Below are 18,059 nucleotides of genomic sequence, written 5' to 3' on the forward strand. Positions count from 1 at the left end.
CTAAGGGGAATCAGTCAAAGGCAGTCAGCACATAGCTAATATAAAGGGAATTTCAGGAACTCTGCTGGGAACTGAAAAAGTAGCAAGGTCTGAATCAGAGATATCAGGCCATGGGCACTGCACAGCTAATTACCACACAGGCCAGCTGAGGAGCTATCAGTAGGATGGATGTATCCCTGTAACATTGTCCTTTGGCTGCTCTTTAGCACTTCTGGGAAGCAAATGATAATTAACTCAGGCAGATAGTCACATTAGTGTGGCTACAGTTCTTCAGGGAGACAATGTAATATCTCTGCAAGGCAGCTCACCAGAGCTGTGCAGAGGCACCATTTTTGTCACCATTAACACGACATTCCGTCAGCACCTACACTTAGCTCTGCCTATAAAGGAGTACCTGATTATACAAATAGTTATAATTGAAAATATTTAAGTCCGCTAAAATCAGCCTCTTCTAGTCCTCTATCAGAAATGTGGACATGGTTCTCAAATCTACATAGTACTGTGACAAATCAGGTGTTATGTCATTATTAAATAAGAATTTAATCACCAGGTACAAAATATGACATATGAAAAAGAAATAGAGATTTATTCCTACCTTCCTTTTATCAAAGTGGGATATGTTTTCACCAGAAAATCTGAAATATTTCTGTGGGTCATATCTTGAAGAACTTCTGTGCTGCGTTGCACTCTCTGACAAGAAACAAAAACCTAATCAATCACAATAAAGTTCAGAGTGTCTTAAGCTATTAAATGTTTGTCAGGAAAAGAGAAAAAGTCGTTTTGGTTCAGAGAAAATGCTCAGGTTCATAGTATCACTGACAGAGAGTAGGTCAATCACTCGAGGGTCATTTGTAGCCTAAACATCCTGACTTTACTAAGACCTTAGAAGAAATCAATAAGTTTGTGATGCATACAACACAAAACAGTTGCATGTCACTCTGAAACAGGTATTTGCAACGAAGTTCAGGGCTACTCAATGCTTTTTCTTCAATCCGAAAATAGGAAACTTCAAATCAACTGAGGCTCCAGTCAAAAAAACCAACCAACCAACCAAAAAAAGGTTGTTTGCTATGATTTAGCAACTATAGGTAAAAATTAATACAAAAAATTCACCTTCACTAGCACTTTAGATGGTATGAAATATTTTTTTTAAGTATGAAAATGATGCCACATGACAGCTTTGTTGAGTATTTTACAAGGATTGCTGTGAAATGCAAGACCTCATACTCCTAAGCTGATTCCAAGGTAGAATATATTTTAAGAGGTTCCTGGGCAGCTTCAGATGGCAAAGGTTGCAACCTGACATCATCTGATAATGACCTAGAAAGTAAGTCTAAGGAACTTTCCAGAAGTTCCTGCATTTGCCCAGAGAGAGTATGACACAAAAGACACATTAGAGACATCCAGATGATTCTAGATGGGAAGACTGGTAACATCTCCACAGTGCCTTCATTAATTGAGATATCTATGCTTAAACATAATTCTGTTAACAATTATTTACACACCATGGCTTTCCTGGAGACTCAAGTGAACTGTTTCTTTCTGACAAGTTTTACAAAACCATCATATCCTGCAAAATTATCAGGATAATATTATAATAAATACATTTTTTTAGAGGACTAGAATTAGCAAGCTATGACTCTGAGAGTGGCTGCAATTCTGTTTAACTTCTTAGAAAAACATTTATTAAATGCAAACACTGAAAAGTTGTAATTTTCCTTTGCTCTTCAAAAGTGCAAGCACATTTTATAAAGGGCACTACTAAGATCATTCATTGATAGGAGAGGAGGGAATGTAGTTTTCTTTTCCTCCACACAGCATCAGTGGTTATTAAATTACTCATCTTCATGTGCATGAATACAAATATTCATTTTGCTAGCTTAAAACATTTTTGAAAGAAATGGAACTGAAGGACATGAAAAAGTAATAATTTGGAGTTCACTGAATATTAATTTTCCCATTTTAATGAGAGGACCACAGTCGACTTTTGTAAAATGGTGACATTTTTTTCTTTCCTTTCTTTCCTCCTTCTCTCTCTTGCCCTTCCCTCCTTTGAAGAAAGGCAACCTTCAAAATAGAATTGTTCTCTGGGACGAAAGAAAATATTTTTAAAAAATTATGAGACAAATAGTTCCATTTTTTGTGATTCTCTTCTACATGAAAAGTTTGCAATTTGGATGAAAAACAGTAATCAACATTAATTTAAATGGGCTTTTCCTATACCTCTGAAACGGAATTCTGAATTCCAGCAAGTCTTGCTCTCTTGAAAAAGAATGTACTCAACTCCTTCCGTTTATATTAGTATGGCAAGGTACTTAGACACTGATCCCTTTTCCAGCACTTGCCATGAAACTTTTCTACAGAGACTTAAGGCACAAGGACACAACCTGTGGTGGTGGGAGGCCTCCTGCACCTGCAGGGCATTCTGGCAGCATAGTGAGTTTCTTGTGAGTGCTGCACTTGCAGGAAGGTGATGGATTTTCAGGGCTCCACTCTTGGCTCAGCAGGAGGCTGCTTAGGTTAGGATGGACAGCAGGTGTGCTCCAGGCAGTTGGCATGTTATTGCATGGGTAGTTCCTGTGGAGAGGTGCAGAGCTTCAAGCTGTGCAGAGATAACAGTCCACAAGAACTCACAAATCCACAAAACCACAATGCCCATAGCAGATATTCCCCCCTCAGCCCTCAACCTTTGAGTTTTGAATAAGAACAATATTTTAAAGTATTTGGTCCACATGAATAATCACCCCCCCACATCTCTGCCAAGTTTACTACCTTCAGCTTGCAGATAGGACACTGAAGGAACAAGGGGATTGTGTTTGATCCCTTAGTGCTGGAAATCTGCAGTGAACATATCTTTGTGAAGAAACTATCATTTTCCTTTCTCATGCAGTATCTTTTCTTTTTTTAGAGTTTCCTCTTTGTTTCTGCTATACCAGGTAGAGGAGAGGAACAGGAGAAGAGAGGATAACCAGGAGGATCAAATCGCTGCATATCATGGCTGGGAAAGGGTCAGGAGAATGGGAACAAATATCAAAGCATAGCAAGCCAGTGACAAATGGGTCCAAAGCAGGACTCACAGGCTAAGCTGGTAGGATAACAAAAGCTGGAGCTCTACTAATATTGCCCTCACTTCAGAATGAGAACAGTTTCAAATCATAGACACTGTCCTATTGCCACTTCCCAATCTGAGTGATTACTGAAGTTGTTGCTTCCAAACACACCAATGGGAACTGGAGGAACCTGAAGGGACTCAGACATGGAAAGTGCCAGGGAAGCTGAGAAGATCTGGGCCTGAGGTTACTGACATACTGACATAAACTTCAAGGTTGCTTAACTCAATACCAAGCTGCACGAGCTGGTTTCCAGTCAGTTACATTGAACACTGTGAATAATTCTTAATCCAGTGGCAGTGTTATCTTGTGTTTGTTTGTTACTTTTGACCCAATATTAGATATAGCCAACAACACATCTGAAGCACTGGCTCTTGTGAACAGTCAAGCAAATTCATTCTTGTTGCGCTACTCAAGTTCCACTGGATGTATCCTGCTAGGATCTCATTCAAGAGAAATTAGCTAGCAACTTACAAAAGAGGCTGATTCTTCATACAGCGAATTCCAAATCCTGGTTTATTCAAGAAAGCATGAGTAAGGGAGACCATCTGCTCATTGCCAGGACGTTCATTGCTAAGGGAATAAGATAGAACTTTATAAAATATTTTTTCAAACTACTGTACTGTAATACACATAGCAGCTATAGGAAGACAGCCATCTGGCAGTACCAACTGCCCCCCTTCAAATGCTGATCATTCAATTGTTTTATTTATTTATGTAAAAACCCAGAATGTTCTGAGATGGTTGAAAGGATTTGGTTCTTTTCTCCTAATACCAAAGCTGACTTCTGACGAAGTCCAATTGCAGCATTCTTCAAAAAAGGCTTGAATCCTCTCTCAGTGCTGTCACAGTCAGTAAGCAGAAGATGAAAAACATATTCTATATTTTCATTTGCCTGGGTCTCCTATTAGATAGGATGTGTAACTTTGTAAGCGTTGAGGTCCTGAAATCAGGTAGGAAGAGGAGAATACCAAAGTTTAAAAGATATTTGAAAGACTATTTGTTAGATGTACTAGCAGTTGTATTCTCCAGGTGCACCAATTTCAAGCTATTTTAAATCTGCTGATTCCAGTGAAGTGAATCTTTTCTTACATCACACAGAATGAGAAACAAGCAGTGAGACAGGGCCCCATGATGTTAAACTCTAGGGAGACATAGGTGTATGTGTGACAAATGTACTTTAAGTGATTTCTCTTACCTGAAGAAAGTAAACTGTTGTCCATAGATCCAAGGGTGTAATGTTAAGGCGGGATATTCTCCAAATGGAGGAATAATGACTGTAAGTACTAGAGACAGCAACACAAAACTAGCAGGGAGAACAACCTGCAGGAACAGAAAAACTTCACATTAGGTTATTGTATAAACATTGTAGAGTGACACTGTACACACCCCATTATACGTGTAAACAAAGGAAGGAAAGCAGGAGCACTCAGATCCAATCTGGTTTAACTCCTGAACATGAACAATTTAATTTCCAGCCCTTTTGCTTGAAATTCTGGTTGTCATAGAACTGCATTACATTAAAAATAAAACACTGGGCTAATGGTGATAGAATCATGAACTTGGTGCAGTTGGTAGACTCCAGGAAGAAAGAAATAAAAGAAGAGGCAAAAGAGAATCATAATTGCACTGTTACCCATTTGCAGCATCTCTACTGCTTTCCATAGGGCTTTCCATTGCTGGAAAGAAGGTGCTGAGAACCTAGAACAGCACAAGTCAGTCAATACCTGTGCTAGGAAGTCCTTGTGGCTGCGGGAGGCGTGGAGGAAGCGTTTGATGAGCAGTGCTTTGATGTGCTGCTGTACAAGCTGTAAGCCTTTATATTGTCGGGACCCCTTGCCTTCATTTTGATCTCCTGGTTTGCCTACTGGCATTCGAGAAGTGTCACTGGTTTTCAGGGCCGCTTGTTCAGCTGCTTTGTTCTCAGTAGGAGTTTTGCCAAGAGCAGAACCATTTTCTTGAGCATCTCCTAGGTTAAGATGAGAAGCATCAGAGAAGACACTTTATCTTCCCTACATGAAGTAGCACAGTCATTTTAATGAGGTCCAGATTTTACCAACCATATATATCCTATCTCCATATTGCTTTAATTACAACTGTTGCACTGTGGTTGTATTTAGTGACATCATATAGGTTAATTCTCCTCTTACTCAGCAGGATGAACAGTTTAATCACCTATGTAGTTAATGAACTAAAAGTCAGCAAAGTACTTTTTATACAACTGCTAAAACCATTGACATCTGGGTGCTTGGCACTCTACTTTTATTTGCATAGTTAAGAACCTCATCCAATCTAAATAGAAGTCTTTCTGCTGACTTAATCTTTATTTTTCAGCTATCATGTCAGGCCCTAAAACCAGATATTTGCTGACAAAATTTATTTTGTCAAGAACACATAAAAGACTGAAAGTTCTGAAACTCCTCTTTATAGAGTGTTCAGAATAAAAAGCAGTCCCAAGAACAGTTAATCAAATATGGATTTGTGGATCTCTACCTGTTTTTTGCATTTCAGGGTCAGCTTCTGCTGTGACCTTTAGGAAAACCTGCCACAGAGAAATACATTTTCTGGTTAGGAGAAGAATAGCTACAATAACCTGACCTTCAGAACACAATACATCATACTTCAATATAAAAGAAGAAAATTTGGGTACATCTTCAGTACTTCATATAATAATATGAATCAGAGCTCTCGTATACCTCAGAAATACATCAGAAAATAAATGAATGAACAAAAATACAAAAAAAAAAAGGATGCATTTCAGGCTAATGGGTCAGGCTCCACGAGGCTACAATGAATTAAGGGTTGGATCGTTTCTCTAGGGCCTTCTCAAAGATTTTCTGAATGTGCCACAGCTTATGGGACTTGATTTTGAAGGACATTTTAGGAATTAGGAAATAACTGTTTAAGAACAGGAATACTCTCAGTAAACATTTTGGGTGCTTATGGTAAGGTCAGCAGGTATTTTAATCTGTCTGTTACCTCTTCAAGTGGTGTGTCTGAAACTCCAAAGCTGCTGAGTCCCAGGTCATCCAATGTTTCTTCCAGTTCTCTGAAGAGACTGGCATAAGATCGTTGTTTAAAATTTTTATTGGGCAAAAGATAAATGAGCTCCTGACCAATGCTTTCAATTAATTTTGCTTCTGGGATATGATGGTGGATTACTTCTGCTAGCTCATTTAGATCTCCTGTGAAAAGTCAAAAAGTGTTCATAGAATGAATATTTAACCATATTAAGCATGATTTCAAAAGCTGTTGTTTGCACTAAAAGGGTACTGTTCTATTACATAACTCAGAGATACCTCAGTTAATTCTGCACTAAACTGGACTATGTTGCTAATTATGCTTTGGAACTTCATAGCAGGAAACTATATCAGGTTTGTTAATAAAGCACAACCAAATCTTCAGGAATATCTACTTAAATTCTTATCTTATTCAGAAAAGTCAAAATTACATTTTCTTCTGAGAAAGTCTATTTCCTTTCTGTAGAAATGCCTCAGTTTTCATTTTAAAATAACACAAAACTCAACACTATACTTGTAAAGCACACAAACTTCCAGTTCATCATCTGTACCTGAGACCACATATACACAAAAAAGGGTCAGTGGTAAGCAAAATCACAAAGAACCCTTATTAAATTCACGTTACAATAGAATACAAATGTTAGCCACAAGGACCAAAGAAGTGGGCCTTGGCAGCATTGATCTTTAAGACAAGATTGCAGCATAACAGGAGACATAGCTATGTGCTGGAATGCTGAACCATCCTGCTTCTTACCATCCAGTTCCAGCTCTGGAGCTCCTTCTTCACCCCTGTGCACACAGCTGGAGCAGGAGCAGGAGCACTGAGATCCACAGCTACAAAACGACTAGCATGGACAAGCAAGAGAGAAAAAGATGAAATTGCTTCAGACACATCAAAACAGGATGTAAAGGCTGTCAATATTTGAACAGCTTGAGTCAATGAAAAATATGTCATATCCAGAGCATCTTGAACGTACTATACTGAAAATCATCTGAAGACTGGATTGAGCAATGCAGAAAACATAAATCCATCTGCACAAATCAACTCTAAACTGCATACAAGATACCTGGGGGAATGCAATCAGCAGGGCCCATGAGTGTTCAGACTGTGTTGCTACTAGGACTGGAAGCACTATGTCAACAGAAAGCACCCAGAACCCTACTTTTCAAGCTGTGAGAGGCTGGTTTAGCTATGGACAAATGTAGACTTTTCTGGTGTCTGAGCTACTTACCAGAATACCTGATATTTAAAATCAGTGTTATGCAAAAGGAAGAATCAGAAAGACCTGTATATGGACAAAGGCAACCCGAGAGCTGGAGTTGTTCAGCCTGGAGAAGAGAAGGCTCCAGAGAGACCTTAGAGACCTAAAGAGGGCTACAAATGAACTGTATAGGGGCTTCTTACAAGCATGTAGCGATAGGACAAGGGGGAATGGCTTTAAACTGAAAAGGGGTAGATTTAGATTAGGTATTAGGAGGAAATTCTATACTGTGAGGGCACTGAACAGGTTGCCCAGAGATACTGTGGATGCCCTGCCTGGAAGTATTCAAGGCCAGGCTGGATGAGGTTTGAGCAACCTGGTCTAGTGGAAAGTGTCTCTGCCCACAGCATGGGGGCTGGAACTAGATGATCCTTAAAGTCCCTTCCAACCCAAGCCATGCTAATATGATATTCATAATTATATAATCATGTGATTAACTGCACTTTTGTACATAGTGTCAAGAGGCACTTAAGTGCTTTTTACCTTGGTGCAGTGCAAGTGTTACTCAGATTAGATGTACTACACTCATACTTACTGCAGCCCTCCCCATTTTCGTGGTTCTCATTTTACGAACAAGAGTGAGATAAAAGCCAGAGCCAAAAGAGTTCTTTAGGAATACAGGAGAGCCTGAGCAGAAGAGTTTCCCTTGGGATATGATGGCTACTCTGTCTCCAAGGATGTCTGCCTCATCCATATGATGGGTTGACAGGATAATAGTTCTGCCTAGAAGGAACAAGGAGGAATATTCAAGGCATGAACTCTCTCTGGAACTCAAAACTGTGTTTAGCTTTTTGGCAATTATTTCTCTGCACCAAGGCCAGTCCCAAGTTTGCCACAACCATTCTGTTCAAAGAATCTTGTTTGCTTGTATTCATATCCCACTACTCATGACAGTTTACACAGAGGCACATACTGCATCTGTGACAAGTTTAAAAAATCCCACCAAAAAAATCGAACTGTTTCTACCCTCAAAGCTCTTACCTGGGCGATATTTCAGCAGAAGATCCCAGATAGAGCGCCTGGAATATGGATCAACTCCAGAAGTGGGCTCATCCAAGACTACCACTTTTGCTTCACCCACAAAAGCAATGGCAACAGATAGTTTCCTTTGCATTCCACCTACCAGAGGACAAACATAGCCAGGAGCATAAGATGAGTTATATAAGTCAAAGGGATGTAATTAAAATTGCTTTTTGGTGTGCAGACAAACTGCTACAAATAAAATGAAACCCATCCTAAGACACACTTCTGCAAAGATAAATTAATAGTAAGTTTTCTTCTGAAATTCAAACCGGGTTATTTATACATATATAAATAATATATATTTTCCATCTACACATTGCATTTTCTGCTTCTTGCCAGAAACAAAAGCAGGAAGATATGAGGTTTTCATGTTCTTTCATGAAACTAACCAACTTTTTTTTTTTTAGAGTTGCAATCAGGACAAAGTAGTATAACAACAGATGGCTGTTTATTCAAATCAGCCTTTGAATCTGAAAGTGAGAGTTATTCAAATACACTGTGTGCATTTGTACCTTCAGAATGGAAGAAACTACTCCTACCAAATAATACAGTACCATGGAGCACAGATCCATACAGTGGGGCAGAATGATAGTATAGTATTTCATTTGCCTTGAAATAATAGGAGGTTTTATTTTGTTTTGTTTGTTATATTAATAAATTTTTTTATACATATATTTATTTAAAACTAATAGCTTCAAGTATATTTGAATTTGTTGCATATTTATTAGACATAGAAGCCTTAGGGACAGATTGTACCAGCTTTACTACTTGTACAGATACATTTACTCCTTGAAAAGAAAGCATCCCCCCAGTGCACATTAATGTGTCAGAATACGGCCTCAAATATGTAACTTGACCAATAATTGCCCAAAGGCCAGGTAGGATGGGGCTATAACCACCTAGTCTAGCAGAAGGTGTTCCTGGCCATGAGAAGGGGTTGGAACTAGATAACTTTTAACATCCCTTCCGACCCAAACCATTCCATGATTCTATGAGAGACAAAGAAAAGGCAAAAAGCAGCAGGACTAAACGTCTTGGAAAATTCTTGTGGGCACCTGACAAATTCTGAGCTTCTTCATTTCTTTTATGGGTGAGGCCCATGTCTTCCACCATTGTTTCCAGCTCTTGCTCAGCTTCTTCCCTGGATCTTCCTTTCAGTTGAGAATAAAACAAGATGTGCTCAGCTACAGTAAGGCTGTAACAGCAGACAGAAAGGCAGGAAGGCACGTTAAATGAATAAACTGTTTTTATTCACGAGCAGCAATAAATTCACTCTAGCTTTATGCTGCTAAAGGAAGAGAGGTTGCATTACCCTAAAAGATCTTCTTTGGGATCAACACACTTCACTTGGAGGTCATAGTCTCTTTCTTTGCCTTTTCAAAGCAGAACCTGCTACTAAAGGAACAGGTATAGCAGGTATCAAACCGTCCATTTATGGGAATAAAAGGTAAGAGAGTCTGCTATTGAGATGAACACAAACTAATGGAAGTGAAGCTGGAAATCACCAGAGAAGGCAGTAAGTGGTTGAGTGGTAGTAAGAAATGGGCATAAAATATCCTGCAACTGCACTGTCAGTTTGGATTTTTTTGGTACTAAATTTAGTACCACTAAATTTAGTGGTACTAAATTATAGTGCATGAACGTCCAGGATTAACTCCTGCTAGCCTACACTGCAAAAGAAAACACCAGGAGCAGTGTTATTTTCCTAAGAAACTTTGTTCCCAGTGAAATGATGCAGGAGTTTCATTTCCTGCTTTGGCACTGGGGATTCTCACACATGCAGACTGGGATGCTTCTCCTTGAAGGCAGTATGGAGGGACACTTACTGGTTGAATAGGATGTTGTGCTGAGGGCACATCCCTAATCTGTGCCGAATGGAGTCCATGTGAGTCTGTATGTCCAGGCCGCCAACCAGCACAGTTCCAGATGTGGGAGGGAAGAGGCCTGTCAGTATCGACCTGGGAAAACAAAATGAGGAAATGCCCCCTCTCCTATCTCTCTGTGCTAGATAAGGAAGCTACATTACATGATTCCACTAGATGGAGCATGATGACTTCGTACCATAGGCCTTGATGAAACCACCCCAGTGGAAAGCATATATGTAAGTACTCTTGATCTGCTACAGAGAATCTGATGGATCTGCTAATGTCATAATGTCATGCTAATGTCATGACATCTGCTAATGACATGTTCTGGCTTCCATCAAGAAACTGTTTTAGTTCAGCATGTTATATCACCCCTACATATAAATGGGTCTAAAATCAGTAAGCTCAGTAGGATGAAAAAAGAATAATGGTTTGAGGTCTCTGACCATGCTGACTCATGCCCTAAACCTTTATTTTCTGTAAACTACAAGACCAAATGTTATGTTGTAAATGGGTGGCATCTCTTAATAGATTTGGGTGATTAGTGGACTTTTCAGTTTAAAAAGTTCAAAGCAATAAAAAAATTTGTTTTTATAGAATAAACCCCCTCAAATTACAAAACATTTAAGCAGATTAGGATGGTTTTACTTTTGGTTGAACATATTCCTTGTGAAACAATTTAAAAAATCGTGAGGCAATTTAAAGTGCCTTTGAAATAAAAGTGTTTTAATTGAAAAACCCTAAAATATTCTGCTGAGAAAAGTCCTAATGAAACACATTCAATTCTTTCAACATTTGGTGAACTTGTCACAGATTTATAAAAGGTTTTGCTCACCAATGAATCCTATTTTGCCAAATAAGGTTCGGTATAAAGAAAATTAAACATCCTTGAAGTCCAGCTTCCTGGGATGCTTGGTTTCTAGGACTAGAGGAACCAGATATAAATCCATTTATATCTGGACATGGATCTTGCATGCGTGTAGCCATTTTATTTAAAGAGGGCCTGTATTTTATACTTCTTTGAACACAGACCAAAAGATGTGACTGACCTACAGCCAGTCAGAGAAACCAAGAATATGTGGAATGTAGTGGCTCACAAATTTTTTCTTTCAACCAGAAGATCCTTCTCTTTCTTCACCTATGGTAGTTTAGTCATGGGAAATGAATTCTGGGGGAGAGAATTGCTTCCTTTACTCTGGACTTTCACTTGTTTGTGTCATGCATGACTTCCCTCCCAGGGCTTTAACTAATCCAGAATATGTTCTTTATGCCTAGGGGCAGCATTTCCCTGTCTGGAAAAGGCCTAATGCTGTGTGTCAAGCCAGCTGCAGAGGTGGTAGAGGGACAAGGGAAGAGTGAAAAGACTGCTCCAGCAATAGACCACTGCCCTGGATTTGCTTCTTCTAAAAGAAGAGACTTACATGGTAGTTGTCTTTCCTGCTCCATTGTGACCAAGGAAGGCTGTGATCTGACCCTCATAAAAAGTAATATTTATCCCATCTACTGCTGGTTTGGGCCTGTTCGCAAAAATCTTCACCAGGTTCTGAATGCACACTCCTGGAATCAATCCTGCTGGCTCAGGCTCAAAGAAGGCATTTACTTGAAAGGCAAGAAATCAAAAATGAAAAGAGAATAAAAGCACCTGTTCTAATCCTAGTGCTGATGATGACAACACATCAGTAAATGCAGAAGCAATAGCACATACCCAGCACAATACAGCATCGTATTCCAAGGCCAGATTCTCCAAGTCACACCAGTACAAAACTAAGGCCAGATTTCTAATTGCAGTGCAATTTATTTAGATTCACCCTCATATCTATGACAGGAGAAGCAGAGCCCAGAATTGTGGTGGTCTGTGGAGAGGTAACCCATTGGGCCAGGGGAAACTGAACATGCTTTCTGTTCTCATCATGTAGAGAGATTATTTGGAATTGTTTTCTGGAAATACTTAGATGGGCAGAGAGATTACATTAAACAAGCAGCAGGCTGCTTTTCTAGCTGGGCTGAAATCTGCCATTCAAATAATCTGCCCAGCTGTGCATTCTTTGACCATGATGCTTAAAAAACCTCCCCCAAACACAAACAAAACACAACAACAAAAAAATTTGCCTTTAATCCTGGTAGGTGAAATTTACCCCATTGCTGAGAACAGGTCAGGATTTAGATAGTACCTAACATGAACACTACATGAGATGGCTTTCTCTCAGGATTAAAAATGCATTATTGCAAATAGCACCATCAAGACATTTTATTGCACCAGCTTCTAGACAAAACAAACTTCCTTTGAAGTAAATTAAGCCCTTGGGCAATGTGAATTATGGGGGTTGAGAAATTGAAACTAAAGACCCTGTCCACTTTTGTTTACACAGAATGCTTTAGGCTTTATAGAAGGCTTATTTTGCAATTGTAGTTTACTTAAATTGTTCAGTACCCAGCAGGCCTGTGTGGAGAGCAGCCAATGTGAGCTGGGCAAAACCAGCCCCACATCCATGAGCAGCTTCTGTGGCTGTCCTTATTGTCACTAGCAGGACTCAGGAAAAAGTTCCAAATTTGTTGTACATGAGAGAACAGCTCTAATAATCAATATAGAATGGGTAGCACTATTTTAGATAAAATTATTTTTATGAGTAACTTTTCTTTTGACTTGTGAAAAGAATCTAGGCTTCCATTCACCTTGCTGGGACAAATACAAACACCTCTGTATTCACAAAAGTTCACATGAAGTCTGGCTAGATAGTTACCCTTATACTGGCAATTGAGGCACCTTCCTTGGTTTTATATGTGTCATAATCTTGTCTGCAAGACTCACTGACAAGTTATGAGGCAAATTCTCTGATGATCTCCCCCAGTATCTGCTTTGCATCACCTGAAGGACACTGGTGGAAGGTTGAGCTCTCTTTTTTTGTGATTCATATTTCTCCATTTTGATCCTATATGCTCATTGTCATTGAATTGTACTAGGTCTGCTTTTGGCTTCTCCTCATGCCTCCCAGTTCCTGGGTGGCTGAAAGGGAAGACAGGTTTGTTTTTTTGTGTGCAGTGACAGGCAGAAAGCCCTTCCTTTGTGGCTGTGGAGCAGCTGGAACCTGGGAACTAAGGAGCAAAGCACCAAAAAGATAAGGCAGTACTAGGAGAAGATTGGCTGAAATAACCTTTAACCTCTGCCTGTCTTTTTCCTTTGAAGTCCTGTCCTGTTTCCATTCACCCTGAATGCATGTTTTCAGTGCCTACGTGAGGAGCTCTGATGACCCCACTTTTATCTCTTGCTTTTCAAGAGAGTCAGAAAGGGCTCAGAGCTGCCTGTAGCAGTTACTTGTGCTACAGAATCCACATGCATTCCTCTGAGCATCTCATACAGAAAACTCCCCTGGCTCACCACAAAAGAAGACATTGGGGCTTGAAAACAAGACAGGTCATTCAGGAATTCTTAGGTGATGGCTAATGTCAGCATCAGAAAAGGCTGCAGACAGACATACAGAGCACTTCAGATAAATCCCTTTGAAACCAGCCTTTTCCTACTGATGCAAAACACACTAAAGGTAGGCAAAAAAAAAAAAAAAAAAAAAAAGAGGGGAGGGACTAAGACGGAAGAACATCCCCCTCAGCGTATTTTTATTGAAGTCATGGTTCTGTTTAATTTTAAAGAGTCACTGTATGTGGCCCTGAGGCTTCCCTCAGCAAGAAAACTAACTTGCCAAAGAAACATCATGCATTTGTATGATAAAAAAAAAAAAAGTTAAGGAACTCTTCTGGAAGCCAGCTGTCTTAAGTGTAGTGGCTAAAATATTCTAAGGGATGATGAATGTAGAGGAATAAATAAGAGTCAATGTCTCTCTCATGCTTAGCTCAGTCAGTTACATGCAATCACCTTCTGGGCCCCTACTAGCTCTTGTGGCTTGGCTCCAACCACTGCTATGTCTAGTTTGGTATGAAGTACAATGAGTATAGTATCTCAGAAGTACTCAGGTTGCTCTCTCTCCTTACTATTAATTTCATCTTTGTCCTGGACATCTGTCTTAGGCTTCCCCTGCTCGCCGGGTTCTTTTTCTCGTTTGTGTTTACATTGTTTGTTTTTACCATCCTTCTTCCCCTGGCTGTCACTCTTTTCTTCTGTTTTTTCAGGTTCTTCAGATTTATTTGAGTTGCTTCCATTTTTTTCCCTTTCCATGGTCTTCTGATCCACACAACCTTCTGACTCTGGATTTTTTTCTATATAAACCAAAAGTAATCAAGATTTAATTAACAAAAATTTAATACCCCTAGAGGTATTTTGAGGAAAAGGGAATAGTCCTAAGCCTTGAGCTTTTCAAGGGCTTTGTAGAAGAGAGGATGAAATAACAATCAGCACAATCAGGCTACTTGAGATAATATTAGAATAATTTAGATCAGAAATTACTTCCAAAGACTTCCTGTTCAATCCTCAAAAGATATGGCCAATTCAGATCATGGCAACTATCTCCAAAGACAGAGATTTCACAACCTTTCTGAACAACCTGTCACAGTGTTCTAACTACCTTCATAATAATTACTTTTTTCCTTATATTGAATCTGAATTCCTGTTTTCCATTGCCTCTCATCCTTCCACTAGACACGTCTGAGAAGTCTAGCTCTTTTGAGCTTTCTCTCTTCAGGCTGAGCAGACCCAGCTCTCTCAGCATCTTGTACGTGACATGCTTCAGCTCCTAATCAACTTGCTGGCTCTTTACTGAGCTTATTCACGTTGGTACAAGGGTGGCATAGATTATGATCTTGCTTAGAAAGAGAAAGTAAACAGACTTAAATGAGTGTCAAACTATATAGAAAAGAGTCAGGTTTAGAAAAGTAGGGAACCTCAGTGTAAGATTAACGTTTCAGGGATGTTGTGCTGAGCAGTAAGAACTCCTTGAATGTCTCAAAAGGTGTTGGTTACAGAGTCAGGATTTGATGCTGCTTGTTAAGCCAGGCCTTAAAGGCTCTCAGGTGGAACAGTGACTCACCTCTAATGACTCTAATGACAGCACACCACTCCAAGTTCAAAGGCACTTGCCAAGACTCCCAGTGTATGGCAGTCTCTCACCTTCGCAGCAGGCCAGATAATGGAAATATTATGCAGTCACCTTTAAGCAGATCAGTGAAGTTATTTCTAAAAAACAAAGTTTTAAAAGAACTCACCATCAGCAGCTGCTGTTTTCTCAGCTTCTGGGCTTTTGGAGCCAAGCCAATAGGATTCCAGCACAGGGAAATACCAAGGCTGTGGTAGCCCATAGTCCCCTAAAATAAAAATAAGTAGGTAAAGTGCACTTCATAACCCCATTCTGCAGTAGGTACAAATTCATCCAAGCAAAGTCTAATTATAAACACTTGCAGTCCTAGTGTTGCATATCAGAAGGTCAAACCATGTACCAAGTAGCTGATAGAACAGATTTTGTTAACAGATTTTTTTTTTTCTTTTGGACAGCAGTAAAATATTCAGAAAATGTGACTTGCCTTACCTTGTCTTAAGTAGAAAGTAGTTTAATTGCAGAATGAAGCTATTCCCTGAATCCTTACCAACCAGGCAGCAACTCACTGCTTAAGGTGGGATCCTAGCCTCACTCAGGGACTTTCTTTTAATGCCCATTTAACACTTGAGGCTTGTCATGACTGAAAAGCTTTTAAAATTTACACTTATTACCCTGGGGCTGAATTTACAACTAGTAATGAGAAAAGACACTGTTATTTCAGCACCCAGACTTTCAGGAAAAGTGACAACAGTGTAATCCTCTTCCTAAACAAACACGGGCTTTTTTAGTTACAGGTTAATTCAATTTGGATAAGAGACAGCACAGTAACATTACCAGTTCTTGGCAGGTCAGACCAGACTTACAGTTAACACTGCTTTTCTGGATCATATTGATTTATAGAATGCAGGAATTTGAGCTTCTATGTTTAAAACTGGCATCTTTGTGAACAGAGATGTTATTGGCCTTGTGTTACTTGTTCAAAACAGGCATGGGGATCTGTGATGCTCATAAAAAGATGGTCAGTTTTATTAATTGAAAACCGCTGCTTATGAAAGTGTCTGCTTACTTCTGAATTAAAAACTACCTGTGTTTCAGCCAACCACTTGTACTCCTATCCATGCACAGAAATGCTCTGAAGCAGTTTGCCTTGTTATGGATTGGATTATTTCCCTCTGAAACTGGTGGCTAAAACAGTTCCTCATTCAGTATGAATGCAAACCCAAGTGAAATTTGTTATGGAGCAGATGCCCAAATAGCCAAAGGGCCATTGTGCCAATGGGTGGCTGGTTTCAGAGCAGACTTGAGCAGGACTAGAACCAGAAGGTTCAAGGAATTATCCAGGGAATTCCTGTCGTAACCTCAAATAGTACAGCATTGATTTGGCAGGGCTGCATATGTGTGACAGAGAAATGCTATGAGAAATTCTACTGAAAGAGAGCAGCAGAAAGACAAGACAGAGAAAATATTGGGAGCAAGTGAAGCTACTAACTAGAAGCCCTGAAAGATGCTACTTTTGTGTAAAGCACTGACAGAAAAAAAATTTATTTTTATCTATGAATGAAGAAATTTCTATTGTTTAGTTCCTGCTGTGTTCATGCAAATAGTCAATTGTCCACTCTTCTTTAAACAAACAGAGTTGCAGAAAAGAAAAAGAAAAAGAAAAAGAAAAAAGTCATGTGAACTGCAATTCACATGCAGGAGTAACGAAGTAATGAAAAGAAACTCCCTTTCTTTTACAGCGTAAGACTTGGTAGTTATTATATTGTAACAATATTCAATTTGAAGCAAGATAACCATTTAAGCTAGAAGGACAAATCATTTTTTTCACACAGAAGATTCCAGAATTTTGTAATTGATAACAAAGAAAGTCCTTTTGTGACTTTGTACTAGAATCATGATTTCCATTTAGAAACAAGATAAGTCCACACAGGAACTTTCACAACTGCCAATGACACAGCATGTGTCTTAGGAAACAGTACCATCCTTTAAGAAACAGTTTGCATAATGTGGCCAAAGTATATCTGTGAATTAGAAAATCTAATCTACTGTCAAATCTATATTTTTAAAAATTTAAAGAAATCTCACTAGAAATGGTTGAAACTTTTCAAAATAAAAGTACGTATGCAAAATGGATTTTAACAGATAATGTTTTTGTAGATTTATTTTCTATTTAAATTATAAAACAGGACTAGAAATCACATCCTCCTTTTTACTCTTCATTCTTTTCAGGAATAAAACAGGAGAGAGAAAAAAAAAAAGAGAGAAAAGTGGAAGTCCTTAATAAACCAGGAGTGCTAAACTGGATAAATTCATAGTCTACAAGGTCAAACACCCTGTTTCTGCCACTGGAATACACAGAGACTCATTAGACTGACACAGGTTGCAGCAACTACCACTACTCTGTATGAATAAGAAACTGGCGTACCTGGAAAAACGTTATCGAGATACCAAGACAGTACTCCATAAATGAAAGCATCAAAAATCATCATGTTAATGGAAAAAAGAAAACTATATTCATCTCCTTCCAAGGGACTGGTTCTGATGTTACCCCACTGGAGGCCAAGACCTTGTTCTTCATAGCGTGACAAATATTCTGTACCGAATCCAAAAGCTACTTGAGAAAGCAAACTCTGGAATAAAGGAAAAAAGATATTCAGCCCTGACAGGGGGACACTTTGCAAAAAGCCCCCAAAACAAATAAGCAAACAAAAACCCACCACAAGAAGAAAACAACCTAAAACAAACAAAAAAACCTCTGACTTTTAGGGACTGGACTTTAAACCTTGCATAACAAATG

At 39.1% G+C, this 18,059-nt stretch overlaps 1 protein-coding gene across 1 annotated transcript in view; it reads right to left on the reverse strand.

The window, feature by feature from the left end:
* The window catches only part of ABCA4 (ATP binding cassette subfamily A member 4), a 62,600-nt gene that overhangs the window by 13,752 nt on the left and 30,789 nt on the right, over nt 1–18,059 (reverse strand). The window contains exons 16-31 of the mRNA XM_005422132.2: nt 17,688–17,892; nt 15,432–15,530; nt 14,265–14,489; nt 11,702–11,879; nt 10,242–10,373; nt 9,471–9,610; nt 8,374–8,511; nt 7,928–8,115; nt 6,885–6,975; nt 6,090–6,295; nt 5,604–5,652; nt 4,838–5,079; nt 4,309–4,433; nt 3,585–3,683; nt 2,388–2,577; nt 596–690 (exon numbers count right to left, since the gene is read on the reverse strand). Of these exons, the coding sequence (XP_005422189.1) occupies nt 596–690; nt 2,388–2,577; nt 3,585–3,683; nt 4,309–4,433; nt 4,838–5,079; nt 5,604–5,652; nt 6,090–6,295; nt 6,885–6,975; nt 7,928–8,115; nt 8,374–8,511; nt 9,471–9,610; nt 10,242–10,373; nt 11,702–11,879; nt 14,265–14,489; nt 15,432–15,530; nt 17,688–17,892 (2,402 nt within the window). The remainder of the gene's footprint in view (nt 1–595; nt 691–2,387; nt 2,578–3,584; nt 3,684–4,308; nt 4,434–4,837; nt 5,080–5,603; nt 5,653–6,089; nt 6,296–6,884; nt 6,976–7,927; nt 8,116–8,373; nt 8,512–9,470; nt 9,611–10,241; nt 10,374–11,701; nt 11,880–14,264; nt 14,490–15,431; nt 15,531–17,687; nt 17,893–18,059) is intronic.

This window comes from Geospiza fortis, unplaced genomic scaffold (genome assembly GCF_000277835.1).
Source record: "Geospiza fortis unplaced genomic scaffold, GeoFor_1.0 scaffold403, whole genome shotgun sequence".
Classification (NCBI taxonomy): Eukaryota; Metazoa; Chordata; class Aves; order Passeriformes; family Thraupidae; genus Geospiza; species Geospiza fortis.